We start from the raw sequence: 23,796 nt of genomic DNA on the forward strand, positions 1-23,796 counted from the left end.
CGTTAAATCACTTGTATGGCCCGTAAAGTAAAACTGATTTTACGTACCGATAATTTCTTTTTAAGGAAAATACTGGTCGTCTATAAAATTCTATTCTTTGAAGAGTATGAAAAATATATGGGTTAAAGCGCGTCGCATAAGCAACAACACCACTAGCGTTTTAAATCGGTTCGAAATTGGTGCTCGCAGTATCAAAGAGTAAAGGGGAATCAACGACACGCGCGATCGCTTTTGATCCTCTGGCCAGACGCGATGCACGCGTCATCCCTCGGATATAGGGGAGGATACATCGTTAGCATGCTGATCTCAGGCACACCCGACTTCGGCTGCCCGTCACTTTACCCCCAAAAGTTTCGCAAGTCTCCGGTCTAGCTTGCAATCACGCGCGAGTTTGACTTTAACTTCGTACATGAAAAAAACTAAGAATTTTGACCGGCGATCGAAATTGAAAGAAATTATTTGATTATTTAATTAACGAACAAGATGAATTATGAAAAAAGTAAGGAAATAGTAATTAAGAATGTAGCCCTCATTCTAAGATTTCAATTCTGAAACTCTCGCTGAACCTCCGCGTCTCTGTCTCCGCAAATATATTTAAATAAATCCACAAACTCTGCTAAATTAACTAGACTCTAATTAAGCGGGCCAATTCCAACGAGCAAAGTGTATAAAAGCTCGCCCAAATAACACAAAGTCAACAATAACAACAAGTAGACGAGAAAAAGGAGGGGGAAAGAGAGGAAAACAAAAAAGGCCAACGTATCGAGCCGTATCGGCACGCCGGGGGACGGGATCAACCCCCTTGCGAGAATCGACATGTGCGGGGATGACGATGACGAGGAGCAGCGCGTGCCACCGCGTAACAAACATCAGATGCACGAGAGAGCCCGATAGCTCCGTCAGTCGGTGACGGTGGTTGCTCGGTAGATCGGCAGAGGGGTTTGAGGAAGCAGCAGCAGCAGCAGCAGCAGCAGCAGTAGCAGCAGCAACAGCAACAGCAGCAGCAGCAGCAGCAGCAGCAGCAGTAGCAGCAACAGTATGGAAGAAGGGGGTTCGAAACGGGGGATGGCGGATTCTCCGCGGGAGTGGATGGATGGGCGAGTTGTGAGTTATCAGGGGCGGGCAGGCAGGCTCGTGGCTCTACTACCCTCGGCGAGAGCGGCGAGGGGCTGCGAGGGACGAAAGCGTGGTAGTTCTGGCCTGGTGCTACCCGCACCGAATGGTTGGGGGTGGGTTGGGGTGATCGATATGCCGTGCCGTCGCCAGTGCCACACACCGGGCGTGTACACTGTGCTTCAGCGATGACGTGGAGACGGTTGTCGAGGGGGTGCGATTTTCGCAGAAAGGAGGGAGGGTAAGTGCGAGGCGTGACGCGTGAGTCGCAGCTCTAAAGAGAGTCTCGAGAGAGGCTGATTCCAAAATCTCTCGAATACGTTATCAGATAATTCGATCAAATGACTGCTTTTGTTTATAACCGCGAGCCGCGCGATTGTAAAGTTAAAAAAATTATAGGATTATCGGCGCGATGCCATCGTTGTTAAAGACGCGATCGTCTTAAATGATTAATTGCGATGATTTCTTCTAGTACTTTCGAGAAATACAAAGAGATGTCGCAAGAGTTTGCACACGAGTTTTTAAATCGCGTAAATGTGCGCTCGACATTGCGAGATAATTTCCGACAATGAGCGATGCGTAAAACTTGAACTTTAAACACGAAGGTCTTTCCGCGGGATTTCTTTTAGGATGTTAACAATTTAACGCGACATGCGTCTATCTCGCGCACTGTACCGTGTCGCGCGACCGTTCGAGCGGGATGAAAGCATCGGCAAGCGAGGTGAGCGAGAGGGACTCGGAGGGCAGGGGGTGGTTTCGAAGCGATCAGAACTACGGGGACCACTCCGTCCGTCCCTCGGCGTCGATGCCACCCTGCCTGCACCCCGGATCGCTCCAGTTCGCGTCGCAACACACAGACAGGGACGCGAACAAACGTATACACACACACACACACGCACACACATACACGTGCGCGCGAAAGCGGACGCCCGTCGCCGCACCTCGCTTCTATTCCACCGCCATTTTCTGGGTTAAGTAGAACATCCTGTGGGACGTCACCGTCAACGTCGGCGTCGTCGCACGACGTGTCCGTACGTACTGGCGCGCGATCGCGGATATACGGCTGCTACACGTGTAACAGAATGCCTCGGAAGTCTCGCATACTCTTCATACTCGTTACAAAATTTATCCTTCATTTTGCCGGTTGTTTCCTAAATCTTTAATGTTTCTACATGTCTTTTCGCTACATTTTATACGAATATACTTTATGTAAGTTTATTTTATGTACGATTTAAATATTTTCCAGAAGGCGTAGCTTTCTCCGACTAATCTACCGGTGCAGGCGGAATCCGTTGGAAATTAACACGAACGTTGATGTGACGTGACGTGATATGAGGTGACACGATAAGATAAAAAAAAGGAAAATGGAAAAATATGAGATACGAGAGAGGAGGAACTACCATCACCATGTGATATAAATTACATATGGATTACATATGGTAACGATCGATAATGTGCACAATTTTCACAAGGCGAATTTATCTGATTTTTCCGATAATACGCATAAATTTATATTCCGTCAGAGTGCCGCATGTTGTAGTCGACACGCTCAGAACGTTTCGTGTTTCGTGCAAAGACGACGATTTTTCTACTAACAGGTGTTCGCCACTTAAAACCGGCACGCCTCAGTCCTGCGTGATATTCAATGATAGACTCGCGCTCGCCGTCCATCACGTCTCTCGGCTGTGTAACGCCGCTTATCGCCGACTAACTCAATCCCTCTGCGATTCTATGCCCAATTAACTGATCATCAGCGCGCGAGCTGCCTCTTCGAACGAAACGGCACTACGTATCGTGCGTCTCGCGATATACTCGATACTTCTATAAGAGAGAACATTCAATCTGTCGACAACGATAAACGAAGAAATCCGTTTTCTCGATTGGGACACGTGGACGAGACGGTTTTAAGTGGCACTTTTACTATTTTACATCTTTCATCATATTGTTCACAATATCGTACACCTACACGGCATAAGTGCAACATGTTGAAATGCATCGTATACTTAATTACCGATGTTACTATTATAAGGACTTAATTAATAACTTACTTGTTGTACTGTGTGATTTGTTGTCACAGTCCGACAGTCCATTCGACGCCACACTCGACCCAATGTCATCGATGATTATGCGCGAGCATCCTCTGGAACATCATCTCCAACGACTCCAACATCGCCGACGTCGACGTCGACGTTCGATTTGAACAGCATCGCGCGATCGAAACTAGATGACACAAGACGAGAAACTCGATTAATCGCGTGCGTAGTAATTAGCAGTCTGTTCGACACTACCGATAACGCGATTCACACCGCCACGACAAATTTTTCGCGAACAACGTAATTTCGTTATTCCGTTACACTTCGTGAGACATTAGTACAACATTTTGAAAGATCACAGTGCAAATATTGCCGCTAGTCTCAATAACGAAAACATCAAAATCGACACTATTTTCCGATTCGACCAACAACCCACGATCGAATCGTGTAAAACACGTATTTTGATTAATCGCGCTTATTAATTAGCGCTAGGCAATCTTCACTGACGGGGAACTTCCTTCGGTGTTTCGGATTAACGTGTATTTACTATCGCGATGCAATGTTCACGTACGAGATCATGAAAATTTTGCAGGACATTACTTACTCGAATTTCAGGAGATCGTGGAGTAAACATAGTTGCTGATTGCGAACGCGATCCACCTGACGACTCATCAGCTTCAAAGCGGTTGATATACGATTCGTCTGTACTAACGATACATGTATTAATATCGTCATATATGCTACTAATTATAAACGTTTCGAAGTATCTAGTGAGTCATATCTTGTATTAACTGGAGCAGCGACACGCGCTAACACTCTGCCGGATCGAATTCGACGATCGAATTGAGGTTACGAAACACGTAGTTTGATTAATCGCGATGCGCGTGTATTAATTGGCACTCCGCGATCGCGCGCGGAACTTCCATCGGCTTTCCCGATAATGCGACGCCCGTGTATTTTCTATCTCGTTGCAACGTTCCCGAGCGAGATCGCGAAAATTCCACGCGCGACATTACTTACTCCGATTTCGAACGGTCGCAACGGCAAAATGGCCGTTGATTTCGGTAACAATCGACACGGCACCGTTCTCGCGGATCGATCGAATCGAGGTTATACACTTCGATCAAATGCCCCGAAATGCGCGTATTAATTGGCATTCCGCGATCTCGCGAAACTTTCCCCGACACCCCTAATAATGCGCGATTCGTACACATTTACTACCGCGATGAAACATTCACCAGCGAAATTATGAAAATTTGACGCACGACATCACTTACCCTGATTTCAAACGGCGGCACCGACAAAATGGCCGTTTATTTCGGTAACAGAAGCGAGGGAGCCAATGCGCGACACCAGTGTTCCGGAACGAACATTACGATCGAGTCGATCGAATCGATCTATCGCAATCGCGCGTATCAATTCGATTCGCGATTTGCGATCGTGCGGAATTTCTATTAACTTTCCGATAACACGACGTGGATATTTCCTGTCTTGTTGCAATGTTCCCGAGCGAGATCGCGAAAATTCCGAACGCGCGATATTACTTATTCTGATTTTGAACGATGGCCGCATGGCAAAATGACTGTTGATTTCGGTAACAAGAGCGGGGGGAGGGGGAGGGGGGAACCGACGCGATACCATTCTTTCGGGTCGAGCACCACGATCGAATCGAGGTTATAAAGCACGCAGTTCGGTCAATCTCGAAATGCGCATATTAATTAGCTTTCCGCGATCTCGCGAAACATCCTTCGACACTTTTAATACCGCGACTTGTGTATATATATATATATATATATATATCTATTGCTATCGCGATCTAATCACAAGTAAATTCACGATAATTGAGAGCACATTATACTTACTCCAATTTCGAACGGCGCCACCGGCAAAATGGCCGATTATTTCGGTAACGGAAGAGAGGTAACGGAACCAATGCGACACCACTGTTTCAGATTGAACACTACGATCGAACCGAGTCGAATCGATCTACCTCAATCGCACGTATCAATTCGATCTCTCGATCTGTGTGTGATTGCGCGAAATTTCCTTCGACTAATAACAGCTGATCTCTAAAAAGGTTCGAATATAAATTCAACTAAAAAATAATATAATTCGGCATGCGTATATTACTCGGTAGAACTTCTCTGTTACAAAAAGATCCTCTTATTAGTTCTCGATTTGTTCTTTTAGATACGTTAAATTAGCAACACGCATGTACGCGAAATATTACGAAATATTATGAAAAATGGGCTCTTGGGAAAGATACAAAATAATATAGGCTCACCAATACGGGTCTCTTGGCTCGCGGTCCACTGAAAATCGATGCGATCAAAGCTTAATTAGACTCCGTCTCCTTACTCGTCGCGTCAATCTCGACGCAGCAGCCGACGTCTTCACAAATTTCGCCCGTGCTACGAGCGCGGAGATGAGTTCCGGGCTTGTATCGCGCAAGTCGACGGAGAAAGAGGGTGGCGCGACCAGTTGCGACCAGGGGATGGAGACTGGAACGGGGTAGAGCGTATGGTAATGGCGCGTAATACGATCTGATTGCATTTATGATGAATGGGGGTCGCGGTGTGTGGGGCGTGTGGGAAGGGGGACACGGGGCGACGCGTGTCGAATCGGGCGGTCGGAAATTCTGCTTGCGGTTTAATGACAGCGCCAACGCTCGCTCGCGCTCTCGTTCGATTCTCGACCCCTCGCGCTCACGCGTTCGTTCATCCCTATCCTGCAACCGCCGACCCACACATCACCCTCGGGCTCTCAGCACGCGTCGAGCTGCTCGCACGCGCGAACGGGCGACGCATGCATGCATGAATGCACGCACGTACGCACGCACGCACGCACGCACGCACGACCGAGCTCTCGGGCCGTGCTTGCCTTAATTTGCGCGACGAGTCGAACGCGATCGCGATTCGAAGGGCCGAAGCCCGTGTCTTCGGGCTGAAATCGATGAAATCGGGGATGTTCACCCCCCCCCCCCTCTAAATAGAAACGGAAATTAAACGACTGAGTACAAATTCAATATATCTTGAAAAAATCTGACATACAGGAAGTCTTCACATATACGCGAGATTTCTCCGCTTTGAACTCTGAAAATTCTTCCTCCACGATCGATTCCGCGATGGATTTCAAGCTTTAGGCATTTCAGCAAGGACTTTATCGTACCGAGATGAACGGTCTGAAGATTTCTCAGGCTTTCTCCCCTACCCTGTTTCTATTGATTTATTTTTAGACGCAACGATGCGTGCCTCTGATAATGATTTTACGAGCTTCACGCGTCCGAGGACGTACGGCCTTGGGGAACCGTGAGCCCGATATCGTGCATTTGGATCTGGCTCCTATCGTTCGACGATTACGAGCGTGCGATGTCACAAAGCGATATCGGGATATCGCTGACGAATCAACGAGTCTTGTCAGGGAAATTTCTCTCTCTCTCTCTCTCTCTCTCTCTCTCTCTCAGATAACCGGTATGAATGATGATCCCAGTCTTCTTTATCGCGACGATTACGAATGTTAAGAAAAGCAAAAACGCATAAACGTGATTATGTTAATGCGACGCTCGTCAGACCCCGTGACCTGAGAGTGACCTGAGAGAAATTTGAAACGAATTATAAACAAGTCTTTTCGGACATTTTGGTAGAAACAATTGGCTATTTCTAACGAGTGTTAATTTTTTATTGCTCACAAAACATCCACCTTCTCGAAGTCAAGTGCAGAGGTTCAGTATTATTCCGCCAGATCGAATGCACATGAATACGTAGCCGTACGCGTGCGCGTGCATGTGTACAAGTATATGAGGAACCAGGGTTTCTCAGTGTCCCCAGAGAGTGATCGAGTGGATTGCCTTGACGCTCGAAACTTTCCACGCCTGAGAGTCACCTCCAAACTTCCCTCCCGACCTCTGCTCTTTCTTCCATCACCACGAAGCGCGGTCGGTCTCTCTTCGTCTCCTTGTATCCTCCTCCCTCCTCCTCCTCCTCCTCTGTCCCTGCTCTGCTTCACCTTTGTCTTTCTACGCGTCCACTCCCGATAGCGAGGAACGAGCGCTCTCGGACAGGAAGATAAGTGACCGTTGAAATTGCTCGGCTCCGGCAAGAAGCTACCACGTGGTCGCAGAAAGAAGTGTCGTCCGTGTCTTTCGTTGTCACGCCGCTGTATCCCTGTGAGTGCCTGTGAGAGTGCGGCACACCATTTCACATATTCAGTTTTTCCTCTAAATGTTAATTAATATGTTAACAATTTATACAATTAAATATAGGAAAGACTTGTATTCGGATTTATATATTTGTAGAAAGATACGTGGAATGAGTACATATATTGCGGATTCTAAAATCTACGAGAATAATATATTCTTAGAATCATTATGAGTAATTCAAGAAAACGCGTCAAGCGAGTTTCATCGCAAGACAAACGTTTAAGGATCGCTATAATTCACATATAGTTTCAATCAATTATTTTATTATAACGCACGAGGGTCTCTCTTACTGAGATATATGGAAATAGGTCTAAAACTGAAGAACTCAGTATTTATAGGTATTACGTTTGAGAGAATACAAACGTTATCGTACGAACAATACACGAAGTATACTGCATTGCAGTAAGGAAATCAAGATAAATCTTCGATTTTGTGAACTTCTAAATATTAGCAATTCTGGCGAACATACCGAGGTAACTAAAAGCCAAGATTCTCATCTCATGCTTTTGAAACGTACATGATTACAAGTTGTCCAACATCTAATCTTATATGTTATCTGTGCAAATCTAAAATAGAGATTTATTGAGAAGAACATCGAAATTTTTTCAACAGATTGGAATGTCCTTACTCTTTTTTGTATATTCATAAAAGTTTCATCAAGTACGAATGTGTTTTGGGTCTGCAAATTGCACTTACGCATTGGCATTAGGGCCCCAATGTTTTATCTTAACCCATTAAATAAATTTATCGTATATCATAATTCAATGGAATTCTAAGTTTCCTATTTACAATTATATGATGTGTCATGCTTAAATAAATATCCATTAAAGCTGCTGCAATGTATGTCTCCGTTTCATAATCCAACTTATGAGACATAAACGTATGACGACATTACTTTGCAAACATTGTAAATATAAAAACTCAACAAAATTCGATGCATTCTTTACAAAATAGGACAGTATATCATGTACATAGCTAGGTACACCGACGTCTTATGAACCTCTTTGGAAATGTCTTTAACCAAACTGAAAAGAGAAACCATCTGGAAAACCATCTCCTTGAAACTGGAAATTTCCTTGTTGGAAGAAAGTGTGGAACATGGCATTGGGATCTATGTCTATAAAAAAAAAAACAAAAATATTAATAGTGAAGAAATGTATGTGTGTATGTGTGTGGAATACATATGTCTTAATTATTTGGTATGTAAAACAAATTTTAAAAATACAAGTACTAACCTTGGAAACCTTCATTATCATCTATATCATGACCACGATCATAGCGAGATCGTTTCTTAGGATCCGAAAGAATGCCATAAGCTTCTCCGACTTCCTTAAATTTCTTCTCCTGTTCTTTCTTTTCTCCTTCGGTCGCATTAGCATGACGATCTATAAAATAGATATAACGTAATTTTAAGAAACACATGCTTAAAATTACTCATAGAAGTAACGAATTATTAGATTTGTTCCTTACCTGGATGATGAACCATGGCACGTTTTCTATATGCTTTTTTGATGTCATCAGTAGATGCATTCTTATCGATACCTAAAATCTTGTAATAATCTTTCCTCTTAGATTTTTTCAACGCTAATTTCGCTTCTGCGAGTAATCGCTTGTTTTCTACAAAAATATTCAATAATTAATACTATTAACATATCAAACCATCTAACCTATTCTAATATTCTATTGGCTTTTTCGATTTTATGAGGAGTTTTGTAATAATTCATAGATTTATTAGAAGAAATAACAGAGTAAATAAGAAAGATAAAAAATAAGAAAATTGAATTCATACCACGAGTCTTATCCATTTTACACGCTTGTTCAAGATCCCGAACTGCTTCTTCATATTCTTTGAGTTCCATGTAAGATGCTGCTCGTCTGAGAAGAGCTTTTAAATAGTTTTCATCAAGTTTCAAAGCTTCAGTACATTCCGTCACTGATTCCTTTAGTCGTCCTAACTAAAAATATAAACATCAAATAATTATTCATTTTTTATCACATATTACATAACCAATTATACAATTATATTATAATTAACAAAAAGAATTAAAGAAAATCTATCATATAAATATTTATATATGTTCAATCTTAAACATAAATATAAATGTTTATTTATAATGCACATGTATAAGGTATACCTTAGCAGCTACAGTTGCCTTGTTGAAATGCAATTTAGCATTAGTCATAATATTCTGTGGATCAATAGATAAGGCTTCATTATAAATATTATATGCTTCTTGATACTGTCTCATTTTAAATGCTGCATTGCCTTCTTCCTTTTTTTTTCTCAGACATCTTGCTCGCTACAAAAGAGAAAAAATGTAAAAAAAGATATTAATATTTCATACTATAAAATGACGTGGTATAAATTATGAAGGTTCTTAATTTCTTATATTACCTACTTTATATATTTCTAATGCTTTGTCATGATCTGGCGCAAGTCGTAATACTTGTTGAAAATGGACAAAAGCCTTGTCAACATCATCTTGAAAGTATAAACACATTCCACGAATATATATCGCATCAGCATTATTCTTATCAATATGCAAGGTATCGCTGAGAAAGGATACAGTTTTTAAAATGTTATATTATACATGTCAACATTTACAACAAACCGACTTACTTTGCAATTTCTTGAGCTTCTTGGTATCTGCCTAAGAATGCTAGACATTCAGCTTTGGTTAGTTTAAAATGTGTGCAAGAAGTGCTTACATCACAACAACGATCCATGCAATATATAACCTAAAGGCAGATGTAGTAATTGTAATATATAATAAATCACTGATAAAAAATATTATCACAATGAATCATTTACCTTACGATAATCCTTGGCGTTATATGCAGTATTAGCATCTTCAAAATATTTTTTTACATATGCTAAATCTTTTTGTTCTCCTGTTATCGCTTTGTTATCAGGATCAAATTCTAGCAGTTTTTGCAACATTGTTTCAGCTTCCACAATGTCACCCAAAACCAAGCAACACTTGATCACCCTTATGTATCCCTGAAAATTAAATAAGAAAATTAAAAGATAATTGATAGTTGTAAAAAATAACAAACATACCTTGGTAAATTTCGGTTCTAATTGAATACATTTTTTAGCATCTGCCAATGCATCTCTATATTGTTTGAGCATCATGTAACAAGCAGCTCTATTTCCATAATAGCGTGGCACATCAGGACACAACGCTAAAATATTTTTTTATTCATTATATACATAAGTACAAAACTTATTGCTATAAAAAATCTCCAAGTGTAATTAATTGTTAGTATTATAATTATAAATTATGAGCATTATTTTTTTTCTAATTTCTTCCTTAATGTTTAAGTAAATAACACTTATGTACTTATATAACACTTATAATAACTTATGTAATAGTATAGAATACTTACAAAGGGCTTCATTATACATAACCAGTGCCTTCTTATATTGCTTCAGAGAATAATATTGATTAGCAATTTCCTTTTTTGAATCTGCTAATCTATAAATATATAAATTACAATAGCAAGTTATACAAAAGGTAATCAAAACATATAACAACATTTGATTTATTGATTTATATATATTACATTATTTGATAAAGATGCTAATTTTGAAAATAAATTGTTGAGTCAACAATGAATCATCATCATGAGGTCAGCTGAAACTTATTTTATTTATCCTTATTTACAAATCCTGACATTATTTGCATGGTGAATTTGAAAATTGATGTAAGAAGGTTAATAAACACAGTAACATGTTGATATTCGGTACATAGTGCACAATATCATTCTTGTGTATATAACTCTGGTTGTAAGATATTTCCACCAAAGAATGTCTTATGCAATAATCTGCTTAATATAATCAAATTTCTTATTTCACCTAAATTTATCTATAGTGAGTGCGAATTCAAGAACGACCACATGGTTTTTGCTAGACAACTTACTTTTTGATATCCTCACCAGTTTGCTCAACATTCTCATCTGCCGTTGAGGTAGAGGTAACATTGATGTCCGAATCAGACGACGCCATAGCCTCCATGTTTCTTGAGACGAAAAACGAAAATGTATGAGGAACCAAATATATTGTACTATGTATGCGGGGCTTTTATATTATCGTTGGCGTTTACGAGAAACGAACTTACAATACGTATGCAATAACGTGCACCACGTACTGAATGGCGACACACGATAAAACGTACTCCCCCGTTGTAATCTCGTTGGTTAGTAAGCACACTTGCCAACGCTTTATTCCGAAGCGCCTGCTAGGCTGCGTTCCGATATTCACTGGCAGTACTGAAAATATATATTTTATGTCACATATACTATAGATTTTCAGTGCTAGCTGTGAATATCGGAACGCAATCTTAAGCCAGTGGCACACAGTGCTTGCTTTCGTGCTGGATTGCTTACTGGATGAAAATATTGCATTCTGATTGGTGCATTTCCATCCATCTTCGAAAATATACCAATCAGAACGCAGTATTTTCATCCAGCAAGCAATCAGCACGGTGCTTGTTTTCGTGCTGGATTGCTTGCTGGATGAAAATACTGCGTTCTGATTGGTGCATTTCCATCCATCTTCGGAATGTACCAATCACAACGCAATATTTTCATCCAGCAAGCAATCCAGTACGAAAACAAGCACCGTGTGCCGCTGGCTTAAGTTTGTTCTTTTTAGCTGCACTAACGCTACACTGGATGAGCTCCTTTTCCTTTCAATGTTTGATTTGTGAGTATCGGAAGAATATAGGAAGATACCATATGTACATACGTTATTTTGTTCAGTAAATACAACTCGGAAAATATTGTTTTAATAATCTAATGCTTACGCTTAGGACATCTACCAATCAGTCTTGTAGAAAGGCTTGTGACTACTGAAGGGACTCGGTAGTGTCGCTACTCCTACTAGATATTTCCTAATGGCATTAGGCCTGTTCGTTTTGTCTGCACTGCTGAACTGATGCATTAAATTAAAATGAGACAAACATAGGTTTTCTCACTCCAAACGTATAAAATGCAACCTAAGTTAACTAAAAAGAGCAGATTTATTTGTCTCTGGGCCTGTTCGTTTTGTCTGCACCGCTGAACTGGTGCATTAAGTTAAAGTGAAACAAACGTAGGTTTTCTCACTTCAACTTGTTACACCAGTTCAGCAGTGCAAACAAAATGAACCGGCCTTCTGTTTTTATCTTCTAGAACATTGTAGAACATTCTAGAAGTAAAGGCTCGTTTACATTAGCTGTAAGATTAAGAGCAAGAGCACAGGCTTTTGCATAACGTATAATACATAACGCATAAAGGCTCGTCTACATTAGCTGTAAGAGTAAGGCTGTAAGGTTGCAAGACACGAAATGAAATATTTTCATTCGCTGACAGCTTACGTTGCAGCCTTACAGCCTTACTCTTACAGCTATTGTAAACGAGCCTTAAGAGAATAAACCAATTAATTTTCTTCATTTCCCTCCTCAGGACAGAAATGAAGAACTCTGATTGGTTGATTCTCTTATGCGTTGTGTATTATGCGTTATGCAGAAGTCTGTGCTCTGGCCCTAAAGGCCTATCCAGACAAACTTGCATAAGCGCGTAACGCATATGCATAAGGAAATTGACCAATTATGATCCATGTAGTAAAAAAATATTTTTTGTATTAAATATACGATTAGTCAATTTCCTTATGCATATGCGTTACGCGCTTATGCAAGTTTGTCTGGATAGGCCTTTAGGCTGTAAAGGCTCGTCTACATTAGCTGTAAGAGTAAGGGCCAGAGCACAAGACATTCTAGAAGGCAGAACATTCTAGAATCTTCTATATTTTTCTAATGGCTCCTGCACACAGGACGCGGAAACGCTTGCCGCGCGGCGGAAATTCGCACGATAGCCAATCAACGTGCCGCTATTCTGTAATAAACTTCCAGCTCTTGAGGAAAGCAGGACATTGATTGGCGATCGCTCCAACTTCCACCGCGCGGCAAGCGTTTCCGCGTCCTGTGTGCAGGAGCCATAAAACATTTATCTTTGAAATATTTAAACCTAAAGTTCTATTCTTAATAATTTCTCAGCTCATATATACTACGTTATTGCAAGGTAGATAATCTTTCTACATATATACATTTTATTTCCATAATTTCATATATATTTCAACAGTAAATAACAGTAAAAGTTTTATATTTATATTTTTTTAACAAAAAGTGAATCACAAAAGATCGACCCTTCGATCATCGTTCGTTCCTTCTGATTATCTCACGGAAGGAGGATATGAACCGCGTTACCGACCGTTTGAACGACAGGTGTGACGTCACTCATAGGCCGCCCCGCGATGCGTGTCGGGAATCATCACGGATCTGCCATCTTGAATGGTATGGATAGGCCACACAGTGCGTGTTGAAGAAGAGATGCAAATTTCACCACGAATGAAACGTTGGTATTGTGTTGTGACGGTACTCGCGTGAAGCTTCACGATATCTTAAGTACGCGAGTACTTTCCTTCAGCCGCAATGGACGCGGTGAAGGCATTCAATGCGGAGGTAAGTGACTACCCCAGGGAACCTCCACTTGTACGCGCACGTCTTAGAGGTCACCGTCGTAGGGGCAACTAGCCCTCTTTCTGTTCCCCTTCGTCCACCTCAACTCATACCGCTTCACCTTACTTGAAATCAATTCGCCTTTAAAAGAAACCGCACGGTCTTAGATCTCGCTTGTCCGGAACGTATCTTTTCGACGAACTTTCTTCGCCAAAGACCAGGGGAAAGAGGGAGATCGCGATTCGCTGCGATCCGAACGCCCCTTGCAATTTTATGTAGCATGTTTTCATAGGGCACTTAAATGAACAATTGTAGTCGTCGAACCTATTTATTTGTATTCTTTAGTTGGAATATTATAAAGATAAGGTATAAACAATGTTTTGGCTCATGCACCATCTTGTACGCATACACTGGAACTTAAATGCAAGCGCAGCGATACATTGATTCTTACATTGTTGGAATGCATATTGTATCTTCTATATTAGGATTGTATATTAGAGAAGAAAATACAAAGGATGATTATAAAAATAATGCCTCTTATTTCGAACTTATATATATATATGTATATATATATATGTATATATATATATATATATGGTTTATCAAGAAAATATATTAATTGTTATTTTATTATAGCTTTCAGCTCTTTATGATGTTAAACCACCTATCTCGAAAGCCAAGATGAATTCACTTACACGGGGAGCTATCAAAGCAATAAAATTCTATAAACATGTTGTACAAAGCGTGGAAAAATTCATTCAGAAAGTAAATATATTTAAATTATGGTCTTGTTAAATTGATATAATTATGATATATACACTATATTTAATAAATATATTCTATTTTTTCTTTTAGTGCAAGCCTGAATACAAAGTACCAGGATTGTATGTTATTGACTCAATTGTTAGACAATCCAGACATCAGTTTGGAATGGAGAAAGATGTATTTGCTCCAAGGTTTGCAAAGAATATGCAAAATACCTTTCTCAATCTTTTAAAATGTCCACAGGAAGATAAAAGCAAAGTTATACGTGTACTGAATTTATGGCAAAAGAATGCAGTTTTTCCACCAGAAGTTATTCAACCACTTTTTGATCTAGCAGATCCAAACCACCCAATACATAAAGAACAGCCAGTAAATAGCAATGGTATGAAGTATTAAATATAACATATCAGTAGAATAGAATTGAGTACAAAAGATTTTCAAATATTGTACTGCGCAAATAGTTTTAATTCCTTAATTATCTATTTTATTAGGTACATTAAATACGTCAGCTGGAAATAATATAAGTAATGTAAGTGCAGTTTCTAAGACACCTCCGTCTGCAATTAAAAATGCTGTGAAGGATCCAAAACTATTTCCTCCTGGAAAAACGATTGATCCTGTATGGCTTGCACAAACAAAAATGGAAGCAGCCAATTTAGTTAACGCAAATAAACTCTTGGTAAGATTATTTCATATATATTTGTATTATGTTGAATATGATAAAAGATTTGTCCAATTTTATATTTTCCTTTTGCATAGGGTCAGTCTAACCCCAGCCAGGTGGATGCCTCTTTTATCGATCAGTTGCAACATTTGCAAGAATTAATCATGAAGAAGCAAGAGGCTAACGAACCAAAGAGTTCTGTCAAGTTTGATAAGAAACTGTTAGACTTCGACTATGGTGAGGAAGAAGATGACGATGTCGTTGTGACGAATTCCCCAAACGCGGCCACTTCGACGAACACTCAACATAATGCAGTATCGACGAATAACAGTTTAGAAAGTCTAGGATTGTTACTTGCAAATCCCGAGGTATTTACTAAATACTACAGATTAGATAATAGTGATAGTAAACTTCAATGTTATCACTGTATGTATAACGTCTGTTATTTCCAGGTTCTCAGACAACTGCAGACCATACAACAAAGTATGCAAAGCAACGTAACGGCTTCCTCCTCTCAACACGAGATGGAGGAGAAGAAGCGTAAACTTCAACAAATGAAGCAACAAGAAGAAGAGTTCGATAAGCATTTAGCACAAACTGTTTCTGTATGTTATATATTTAATATGAATTTTTCTTAATAGCCCTTTTGCACGATTTACGGCTTTGTTTCTTTTTCTTGTTTCAGACCCTTCCATTTGCATCTGAGTGCGAGTTAAAACCTTCTGACATTCTGAAACCAAATGCGCAAAATTATACACCAAATGTGAATAGTAATGTGATACAAGACATGAGCCAGCCACCACCTGGTTATCCGCCAGCTCTGCCATATACTTCACAATCGTTATCGAGTATTAGGCAGATCAATCAGTCTACGCATCAAAATCAAAAAAGTCCTTTGCTGGACGAACGTCAAGAAACACAAGATTACTCTGGGTAAACTACTCGTCATAATATATCTAATCACAAAGCTTTATTCCTTCTTAACATTTTCTTCTTTTATAGAAATGGTGCCAGACGTGATAGTAGCAGTGTAGAAATTGTTAATTGCGAGAACACGAGTTCGCAAAGTAGATCGCCTGAACGATACCGACATCACAGTCGATCTAGATCCCCACGACACCGAGACAGAGATAGAGATCGTGATAGAGATAGAAAATCTCGCTCTAGGAGCAGATCGCGACGAAGAAGGTAAATATCTCTTGACCTTCCGTTCTGAACCGAATTGATTATTTCCATCCTATTTGTAATCGTAATTTGAGGAATATTAATGCGGCAAAATGATTGTTGGATGAATTATTCATGTTGTCAACTTGTTAATTTACACATTTTACAAATATATACGTTATAGATCTCGCTCAAGAGACCGAGGTCGTGATAGGAAACGTGACGATAGTCGGGAGAAAATGACGGAAGAAGAACGAGAGAAAGAGAGAGAACGACGCAAACGTGGTTTACCACCAATAGTTCGAGATAAATTAAGTGGTACGTGGTCTGAGATACGAAGCAGAATTTTAGATACATATCTTATTTTATGTAAGAAATAATAAAAATTGAACTTCTGGTTTTGCAGTTTGCAGTACCACACTTTGGGTGGGACATTTATCGAAACTCGTGCATCAGGAAGAATTGTCTGACACATTCGGAGAATTTGGCGATATTGTTAGCATTGATTTAATTCCGCCGAGAGGTTGTGCTTTCATATGTATGAATAGAAGACAAGATGCATACCGAGCACTTACAAAATTGAAAAACCATAAAATGCAAGGGAAAGCTATTACAGTAAGTAATGATTATATGTATTGATATATATATATGTAATATTTTTTATACTGAAATATAATGAACGTATTTTTTGTTTCTAATTCATAGTTAGATAAACAAATATTAAAAGAACTTATTAAAAACATATCAAATGCTTTTACAGAACAATCTATACAAATTTAATTGCGTAAAGTTATGTTTTAAATTATACATTGAATTATACAATTATTCTCATTAAATATATTTTCATTCGTTTCCACAACAATTTGTTGGTTTACAATAATTAGCATGTCGCATTTAATATATTTTTTAATTACAGTTAGCGTGGGCACCTGGCAAAGGCGTTAAAGGCAAGGAATGGAAGGATTACTGGGAAGTAGAGCTAGGCGTCAGTTATATTCCCTGGAATAAATTAACCAACATTACCGATCAAGAACTAGAATTATTAGAGGAAGGTGGCATGATAGACGAAGATACATTACCACCCAGTTTAAAAGGTATGTCTCTTTCATTTTAATATACACATGTAAATAAACAGATCGTAAAATATCGGTGTAAAAGTTGAATATAGTTTGACTAAAAGAATATACATCTATCGAACAAAATTTTTTTGTGTTATAGGAAAACTGAAGCATGCTGGTGGTACAAGTGCGGATATACAGCAACTGCAACAATTGCAATTGCAGCAACAAGCGATGGTTGCTGCTGCGAATGCCGGTGCTCCTATCCCTACCTTAACGGATGGTATCGTGAACGTCATGCAATCGTCGGCCAATTCGCAGCAGCAGCAGCAACAACAGCAGCAGCAGCAGCAGCAATTGATCGATACCAGTCAACCACCGCCAATCAGACCGCCCACCTCGGCTGCATTGTTGCCTCCTCCAAATACGCAGTTACAAATGATGCCACCGGCATTTACAATGCCCGGAGTACCACGTGAGTTTACGTCACTTATCACTATAACTTCTTATAGTTTGCTTTCATCACTATCTTGAGAATAATTATGAATTGTTCTTTCGCACTTTGGTTATGTGCATGTTGTATAAAAATACTCGAGGATAAGATTGTAAACATATCTTACATGATACAATTTTAAGTATAAATTATGGTAAAAGGTCTGTAAGAACTTCTGTATTCAAACATATAATAATAGGTGAAGAATATTTGATTTATTAGGATTCACACATATATAGATATAGGTTGTAATGTTTGCAGTTGTTAAACATCGTGAATTTTATACAGGAGTAATTAGCCACATGGGCATACAGATGACGCATGGATTAATGTCGAATGTCCCGATCGGAGTTCCACCACCTAACATGCAAAGTCTATTGGGGCCACCTAGTATGATGCAGACGATGCTGACACCCCCGGTAAATCCGCCATTTGGTGCAGGTGTCGGTGTAGGTTTATTAACACAGATTCCACTACCTGCACCTGCTGCACCTTCAGATAAGCCGAACTCCACTGGTATGTATAGTTCTTTAGTAAAGATAATATCTCATTGGTAGAATATATAACTTAATAATAATTATCATTATATAATTATTATATAATGCTCTATTAAAAAAAGAAAAGGCAAAATGATCTTAATATGACCTTCAAAAGTTAAGGGAAAAAATTTTTCATTTGCACTACTCAGTTCTCTATGATGCAAAATAATGAAAGAAGTCTTGCTATTCATTTCCTGTGTGTCTTACCATTTAATAGTTATTTCACTTATTCAGAGATGGAATTATGAATGTTGCAGGTATGCCGCACAATGTTCCACCAATTGGCGTGCCACCGCCCACGACAGAGACGAGTATGCCGAACTTGCCGATGTTGCGGCAGCCATATGGGGTGGGTCCAGTGCCGCCAATGCAGATGCAACTACCTCAGCAGCAACATCACTCAGACGACATGGACGTTGAGATGGAAGACGCGATGCCGCAAAGTCTGAGCAGCAACGTGCCTAAGGACAAGCCGAATCTTAGCGATCAGCTTATCGCTGAGATCCGCTTGGAAAACGATCAGGCTCGCGAATACAAAGACCAACGAGACCAACGTGATAGGGAGAATAGGGAGAGAAGAGATCGGAACGAGCGAGATCGTGGCGATCGTATGGATATGAGCGAGTGCCGAATGGATCGTAGCAGGGACAGGGGGAGAGGACGCGATCGCGGTCGAGATCGACGAAGAGACAATCGTGATAGTCGTGGTGACCGAGAAAGAGACGAGAGACGCGGAGATAGAGAAAATCGAGAAGCCCCCAGGGACAACAGAGAGACTAATGCTCCAAGACATTCGGAGGCGCTTGGTGCACAAAATCAAAGTATTCCGGAAGGCGGTGAAGGTCTGGCGAAGAAAGAAGGGAAGCCTAGTTTAGCCGATCGACTACGACAGTTGGCGGATGGCACGTTGCCATTGGATGACCGTATGGATAGGAATATTCGTGGCAATCGTACTGAACGTAATAATGACCGAAACGACAGGACTTTCGAAGAGAGTCCTGGTGGTGCAGCAGCTGCAGGAGCAGGAGGAGGAGGAGGAGGTGGAGGACGACGACCTAGCGACATGCCGATCGCGCTGATGGATCTTCCCAAGTTCAATGCGGTACTCCCAGATCGGACGGACTTTCCGCGTGGCCCGGGTGCTTTCGGAGGTGCACTTCAGGAGCCGCGAGATTTCCAACAGCGGGGCGGTCTCACCGATCGCGACCGTCAGAATTTCCCATCCCGCGGCGGCGGGCTCAGGAACTCTCAAATGGACGATTTTATTGATCCCAGGATGCAACCCGGTATGTTCCCGGAAGATTTCGAAGGTGGCAGGCTAGTAGGCCACAACGGACCACGTGCCGATGAACCTTTCCCGCCTAGACTCGGTCCAGCCAGAGAAGAATTTGACCGTGCGGAAGTGCGCGGTCGTCGTCCGCCCGTGGACGAGTACGAGCGCGAACGTTACGAGTACGACATGAGACGCGACAACTTCGATCCGCGGATACAGGACGGCTACGATCCCAGAGGTCACAACGAGCGCTCTGACTTTGACCCACGCAGGCGAGAGTTCTTCGGTCCGATAGAACCTGTATTCGGAATGCCAATGATGGGTCCGAAGGGGCCGAGAGTACCAGTTGGTCCTGATGGGTTCGGACCACGTGGAGCTAGAGGGCCTGGTAAGACTTTCATTATTTTCTCTTGTAATTGTTTTGCATGTGAGCGTGTATGTATTTTACGACATACATCTTTAAAAAGTTTATACGTGTTTATACGTGATTCAATACCTGCTATTATTTTCTTCGTATGTAAAATAGAAGTCATTTTTGTAGCGAAAATATTGTGTGAGATATAGGTGAACTTTTAATTGTGCATAATTTAAAAAAATTTTTAGTGAATATTGTGCTTTAAAAATTTTAACGTTCAATTTATTAGAATATATTAGAAAAAATCTGCATTTTTATTATTCTATATATATATTTGCAACAGATAACAGCTTTTAGTATGTATAATATTTATGAAATATGAAATATTCTCTATTCGTTTAGATGTATTGCACATGCACACATAAGTGTGCTTGTACTCTCTTTCTCTCTCTCTTCCCCCCCCCCTCTCTCTCTCTCTCTCTCTCTCTGTCTGTCTGTCTGTCTGTCTGTCTGTCTGTCTGTCTGTCTGTCTGTTTCTCTCTCTTATATATTTCTTAAAAACTTATTGCATGTATATTTATAATCTTTATATATGCAAATTAAATCATTTGCTTCTAAAAACTAATTAAAATACTCGAGGACATTCATAATATTTATATTGAAGAAATATCAAATTTTTGATGCTGAAGTTGGAAATCTGGATATTTCAGCTTGGATAAAATGTGACATAACGCACGAACAATCTGCTTTATCAATCACTGTCTCAATTACATCTGTGTTTCGCGCGAGTGTCACCATGCCGCGTTTCTTGCAGGTCCATTAATGTTTCATCCACGTGGTATGGGTCCTAGAGGTATGAGGCCTGGAATGAGACCGCCGTTTGCACCACGAGGTCCGCCGTTCGATCCTAGAGAAGCAGACTCCTTCTTCCGACCACCATTCGACGATATGCGTGGCCGTCCAGGTCCGCATCTGCGACCACCATTCGGTCCAATGGGTCCACCAGCCATGCATGGTCCCGACGGGCCATGGAGAAATCAAGAAGGTGGAGGGCCATCCACGTCATGGTCTGGGCAGGAAGGTGGACCCGACGCAATTCACGGACAGCGGGAGAATCATTTACCAAGGGACAAGCAGAAGCTGCTTACGAAGCAGCACCAAGATTACAAAAACATATCCGAGCGTGAAAATCGCAATCGGAACCGCAAATCCAGATGGGGAAACGTTAGTCCGCCGCTGACAGACGCGGACGTGGATGAAATATTGCCGTCGGAGGAAGCTGAGAGCAAAATGAAGGAAACTTCAGACCATGGCGAGGAGCTCGGGACGAAAGACAATTTTGATCACGAAGCTCCGTCCATAGCTACTGTCGATCAACCAAGTCATCCGATGCAGATGCAAGAGGACGAGTCGGCGATGACTCAGGAGCAAGATATGGTGATGCAAAGTGACAGAGAGAATGAGCTAACTAACGTACAGATCGGCGAGCAAGACAGTGAAGCTGCCGGTGGTCATAGCTATGGGAATGACTGCGTTCAGGAGGCCAATCTTTATGAAATTGGCGCGGATCGCTTCTCCAGCGACGATTTGGCCTTAAAGCAGCAGGATGAAGAGAGACAATGTGAATATGGAACACTCATTCCAGCTGAGGATTCAGCGCAGCTAAGTGCGGTGCAGATCGAACAAATAGGGCACGACAGTGAAAATCATAGTGAGCAAACAATGGAACAGCAGGCGGATTCATTATAAGGGAAAGAAGAGTAAAAAAAAACGGATAAGAAAATTGATATTGAAAAAAAAATTACCAAAGTAAAATATAAAGAATCTTCAGGCAGATTCGTGTAAAATATCGTTTAAATCGATACGATGTACATAGAGACATTGCAACAAAAGAGCGTGTGTATGAAAAAGAGGGAGAGGGGAAAGAGAGAGCAGTGAAAAAAATCGGTTATACGGACACAGATTATTGCACTCTGGAGTGGTGGGGGAGCCGTTGGGTCCAGTGAGTTGTTTTAAGTATCTTTCAATCGTCAGAATTTTCGATTGTCGAATCCTTGAATGTAAGTCAATCTCAATCAAGATTTCTTCCTAATTGAAATCTGCTGCTTAAATAATTGCTGTGATAGTGAACACAGGACCCTTTTAATCCGTGTAGATGTATATATACGAAGAAACATTTAATTTTTAATCGAAATTATCTCAATTCGCTTCTTTATACTTTTTTTTTGTTTTTTTTTTTTTTTTTCTCTATATTTCTTCACATCAATAGTATAGAATTATATATACATAGATATATATATGTATATATATAAATTATATCGATATGTATATAAGCATATCTATACACATATTTCAATGAATTCCATTATTGCCATCTGTACGAGATGCCGATCAATCTTCATAGTTTTATTAAGAATTTTCCTGTAGTTGATTTTGAATTATTTTTCAAGTACTGTATAGCGAAACAACATAGTATCTCCATGCTCTAAGCAGGGATTAATTTATTGAATTGTACATACTTTTATATTTTCGTAGCAAAACAAATGAATTAATAAGATGTGCTGATTGCCACTGCTCAATGAATCAAAGGGAATAAATATTTTATATATAACATCTTTGATAACAAAAGAAAAACATGGCCTTGTCATTCCGACGATATACGCGCATAGTTCCCATTCTCAAAGTAAAAAAAGCAAATGAAGTCTACACGTGTATTATATAATGAACTATCCGTAGGCATCTACAGAAACATGTACATAACATAATTCAAAACGTCCGTTTTCCTCTTTTTTATTGTTAACTGATTTTTACACATCTCGGTTCGAATATAAAATTAATTTGTTTTTTTCTCGATTGGAATAATTTAAATAACTTCTCTATACTCGCGCGATGTTAACTCGAAGCACAAATTCATCTTTTGATCTTGTATGAAGGGAAGGGAAAAGTAAGAGAAATTTAGGGCAGCCTGTACTATAGGAGAGGTAGACAGAAATTCACAAGAAGTAAAATATCAATATGTAATTATGCAAAGCGAGAAAAAAAGATTAAGAAATCCCGCGCGTACGCTTCCATTGTTTACACATATACACACATCAAACTCTGCACACGTACAGACAACTCGGTTCCTGTGTTCACGCACGCACATATTGCACGGCGCAGCGATGGAAGACACGTGCTTGCGCTCAAACTGAGTGACAAGTGCAAGGTACTGTTCAATATTACTTTCACATACGATTAGTCAGGAGGAATGTGACACAATAAGATGATTTAAGAGAGCCACTGCTCGGCCGCGCATCTGCCCGCACCACTCCAGGATGAAATCCATTGATACATATATTATTAAATTGAATTAACTACTATGTATATCATTAACGATTAGAGACTAATTACTTTACGGTTAAGATGCTGAATTATGTTAACATGTTACAACTTCCAAAGTTGAGGCGTCCCAATGTCGCATTTCAATCATTGGACTCGTTTGAACTAAATCGACACTCATTTTTTGAACAAACATATAGGTTCACTTTTGCGCCTTTATTGATAGATAAGAAAGGAAATGGATTGTTAAGTAAAAAAAATTATAATAATCATAATAGACTTTTTAACGAGTCAACGTGATCAAGGTCATTTTGATATGAATG

At 40.2% G+C, this 23,796-nt stretch overlaps 2 protein-coding genes and 1 long non-coding RNA gene across 7 annotated transcripts; 2 read left to right on the forward strand and 1 right to left on the reverse strand.

Annotated features, from left to right (window-relative positions):
* The first annotated feature begins 1,063 nt into the window (after nt 1–1,063).
* Nucleotides 1,064–3,920, forward strand: LOC112590092 (uncharacterized). 4 transcript variants are annotated; one of them, XR_003113992.1, is made up of 4 exons: nt 2,157–2,256; nt 2,360–2,552; nt 3,191–3,368; nt 3,762–3,919. It is a non-coding gene; the product is annotated as an uncharacterized LOC112590092 (long non-coding RNA). The 4 variants fall into 4 exon arrangements; XR_003113994.1 differs by lacking the exon at nt 2,157–2,256 and adding an exon at nt 1,064–1,354 and having other exon boundaries at nt 3,191–3,920; XR_003113993.1 differs by lacking the exon at nt 2,157–2,256 and adding an exon at nt 1,986–2,144 and having other exon boundaries at nt 3,191–3,920.
* Nucleotides 3,921–6,800: 2,880 nt separating this feature from the next.
* On the reverse strand, nt 6,801–11,595 carry Tpr2 (Tetratricopeptide repeat protein 2). 2 transcript variants are annotated; one of them, XM_025305742.1, is made up of 12 exons: nt 11,466–11,595; nt 11,268–11,366; nt 10,735–10,823; nt 10,406–10,530; nt 10,157–10,345; nt 9,965–10,083; nt 9,744–9,897; nt 9,480–9,644; nt 9,134–9,299; nt 8,815–8,961; nt 8,580–8,729; nt 6,801–7,319 (listed from the first exon to the last, which is right to left on the reverse strand). In XM_025305742.1, the coding sequence occupies exons 2-12, from the start codon at nt 11,360–11,362 to the stop codon at nt 7,294–7,296; spliced, it is 1,425 nt and encodes a 474-aa protein (XP_025161527.1). In that variant the 5' UTR covers nt 11,363–11,366; nt 11,466–11,595; the 3' UTR covers nt 6,801–7,293. The 2 variants fall into 2 exon arrangements, with proteins under 2 accessions (XP_025161527.1, XP_011147484.1); XM_011149182.3 differs by lacking the exon at nt 6,801–7,319 and adding an exon at nt 7,415–8,461.
* A 1,978-nt stretch (nt 11,596–13,573) lies between these two features.
* Nucleotides 13,574–21,926, forward strand: Isha (Insulator su(Hw) mRNA adaptor). The gene is made up of 15 exons (XM_011149183.3): nt 13,574–13,847; nt 14,481–14,609; nt 14,700–14,991; nt 15,101–15,288; nt 15,369–15,641; nt 15,726–15,878; nt 15,959–16,206; nt 16,276–16,461; nt 16,622–16,755; nt 16,844–17,052; nt 17,354–17,531; nt 17,656–17,970; nt 18,277–18,504; nt 18,785–20,188; nt 20,970–21,926. Exons 1-15 carry the CDS (start codon nt 13,818–13,820, stop codon nt 21,902–21,904), a joined length of 4,902 nt encoding a protein of 1,633 aa, XP_011147485.1. The 5' UTR covers nt 13,574–13,817; the 3' UTR covers nt 21,905–21,926.
* Nucleotides 21,927–23,796: the final 1,870 nt, after the last annotated feature.

Source organism: Harpegnathos saltator, unplaced genomic scaffold (genome assembly GCF_003227715.2).
Source record: "Harpegnathos saltator strain DR-91 unplaced genomic scaffold, Hsal_v8.6 scaffold71, whole genome shotgun sequence".
Lineage (NCBI taxonomy): Eukaryota > Metazoa > Arthropoda > Insecta > Hymenoptera > Formicidae > Harpegnathos > Harpegnathos saltator.

What these genes read in the sequence shown, in the direction of transcription:
- Isha (XM_011149183.3), top strand. Translation starts at nt 13,818, where the DNA reads ATGGACGCGGTGAAGGCATTCAATGCGGAG. An exon ending in ATTTAGCACAAACTGTTTCT is followed by an intron (nt 15,879 to 15,958) that starts GTATGTTATATA and finishes TTCTTGTTTCAG; the next exon opens with ACCCTTCCATTTGCATCTGA. An exon ending in TGCAAGGGAAAGCTATTACA is followed by an intron (nt 17,053 to 17,353) that starts GTAAGTAATGAT and finishes TTTTAATTACAG; the next exon opens with TTAGCGTGGGCACCTGGCAA.
- Tpr2 (XM_011149182.3), bottom strand. Translation starts at nt 11,362, where the DNA reads ATGGAGGCTATGGCGTCGTCTGATTCGGACATCAATGTTACCTCTACC. An exon ending in ACGCCAAGGATTATCGTAAG is followed by an intron (nt 10,084 to 10,156) that starts GTAAATGATTCA and finishes ATCTGCCTTTAG; the next exon opens with GTTATATATTGCATGGATCG. An exon ending in AGGCAACTGTAGCTGCTAAG is followed by an intron (nt 9,300 to 9,479) that starts GTATACCTTATA and finishes TTATATTTTTAG; the next exon opens with TTAGGACGACTAAAGGAATC.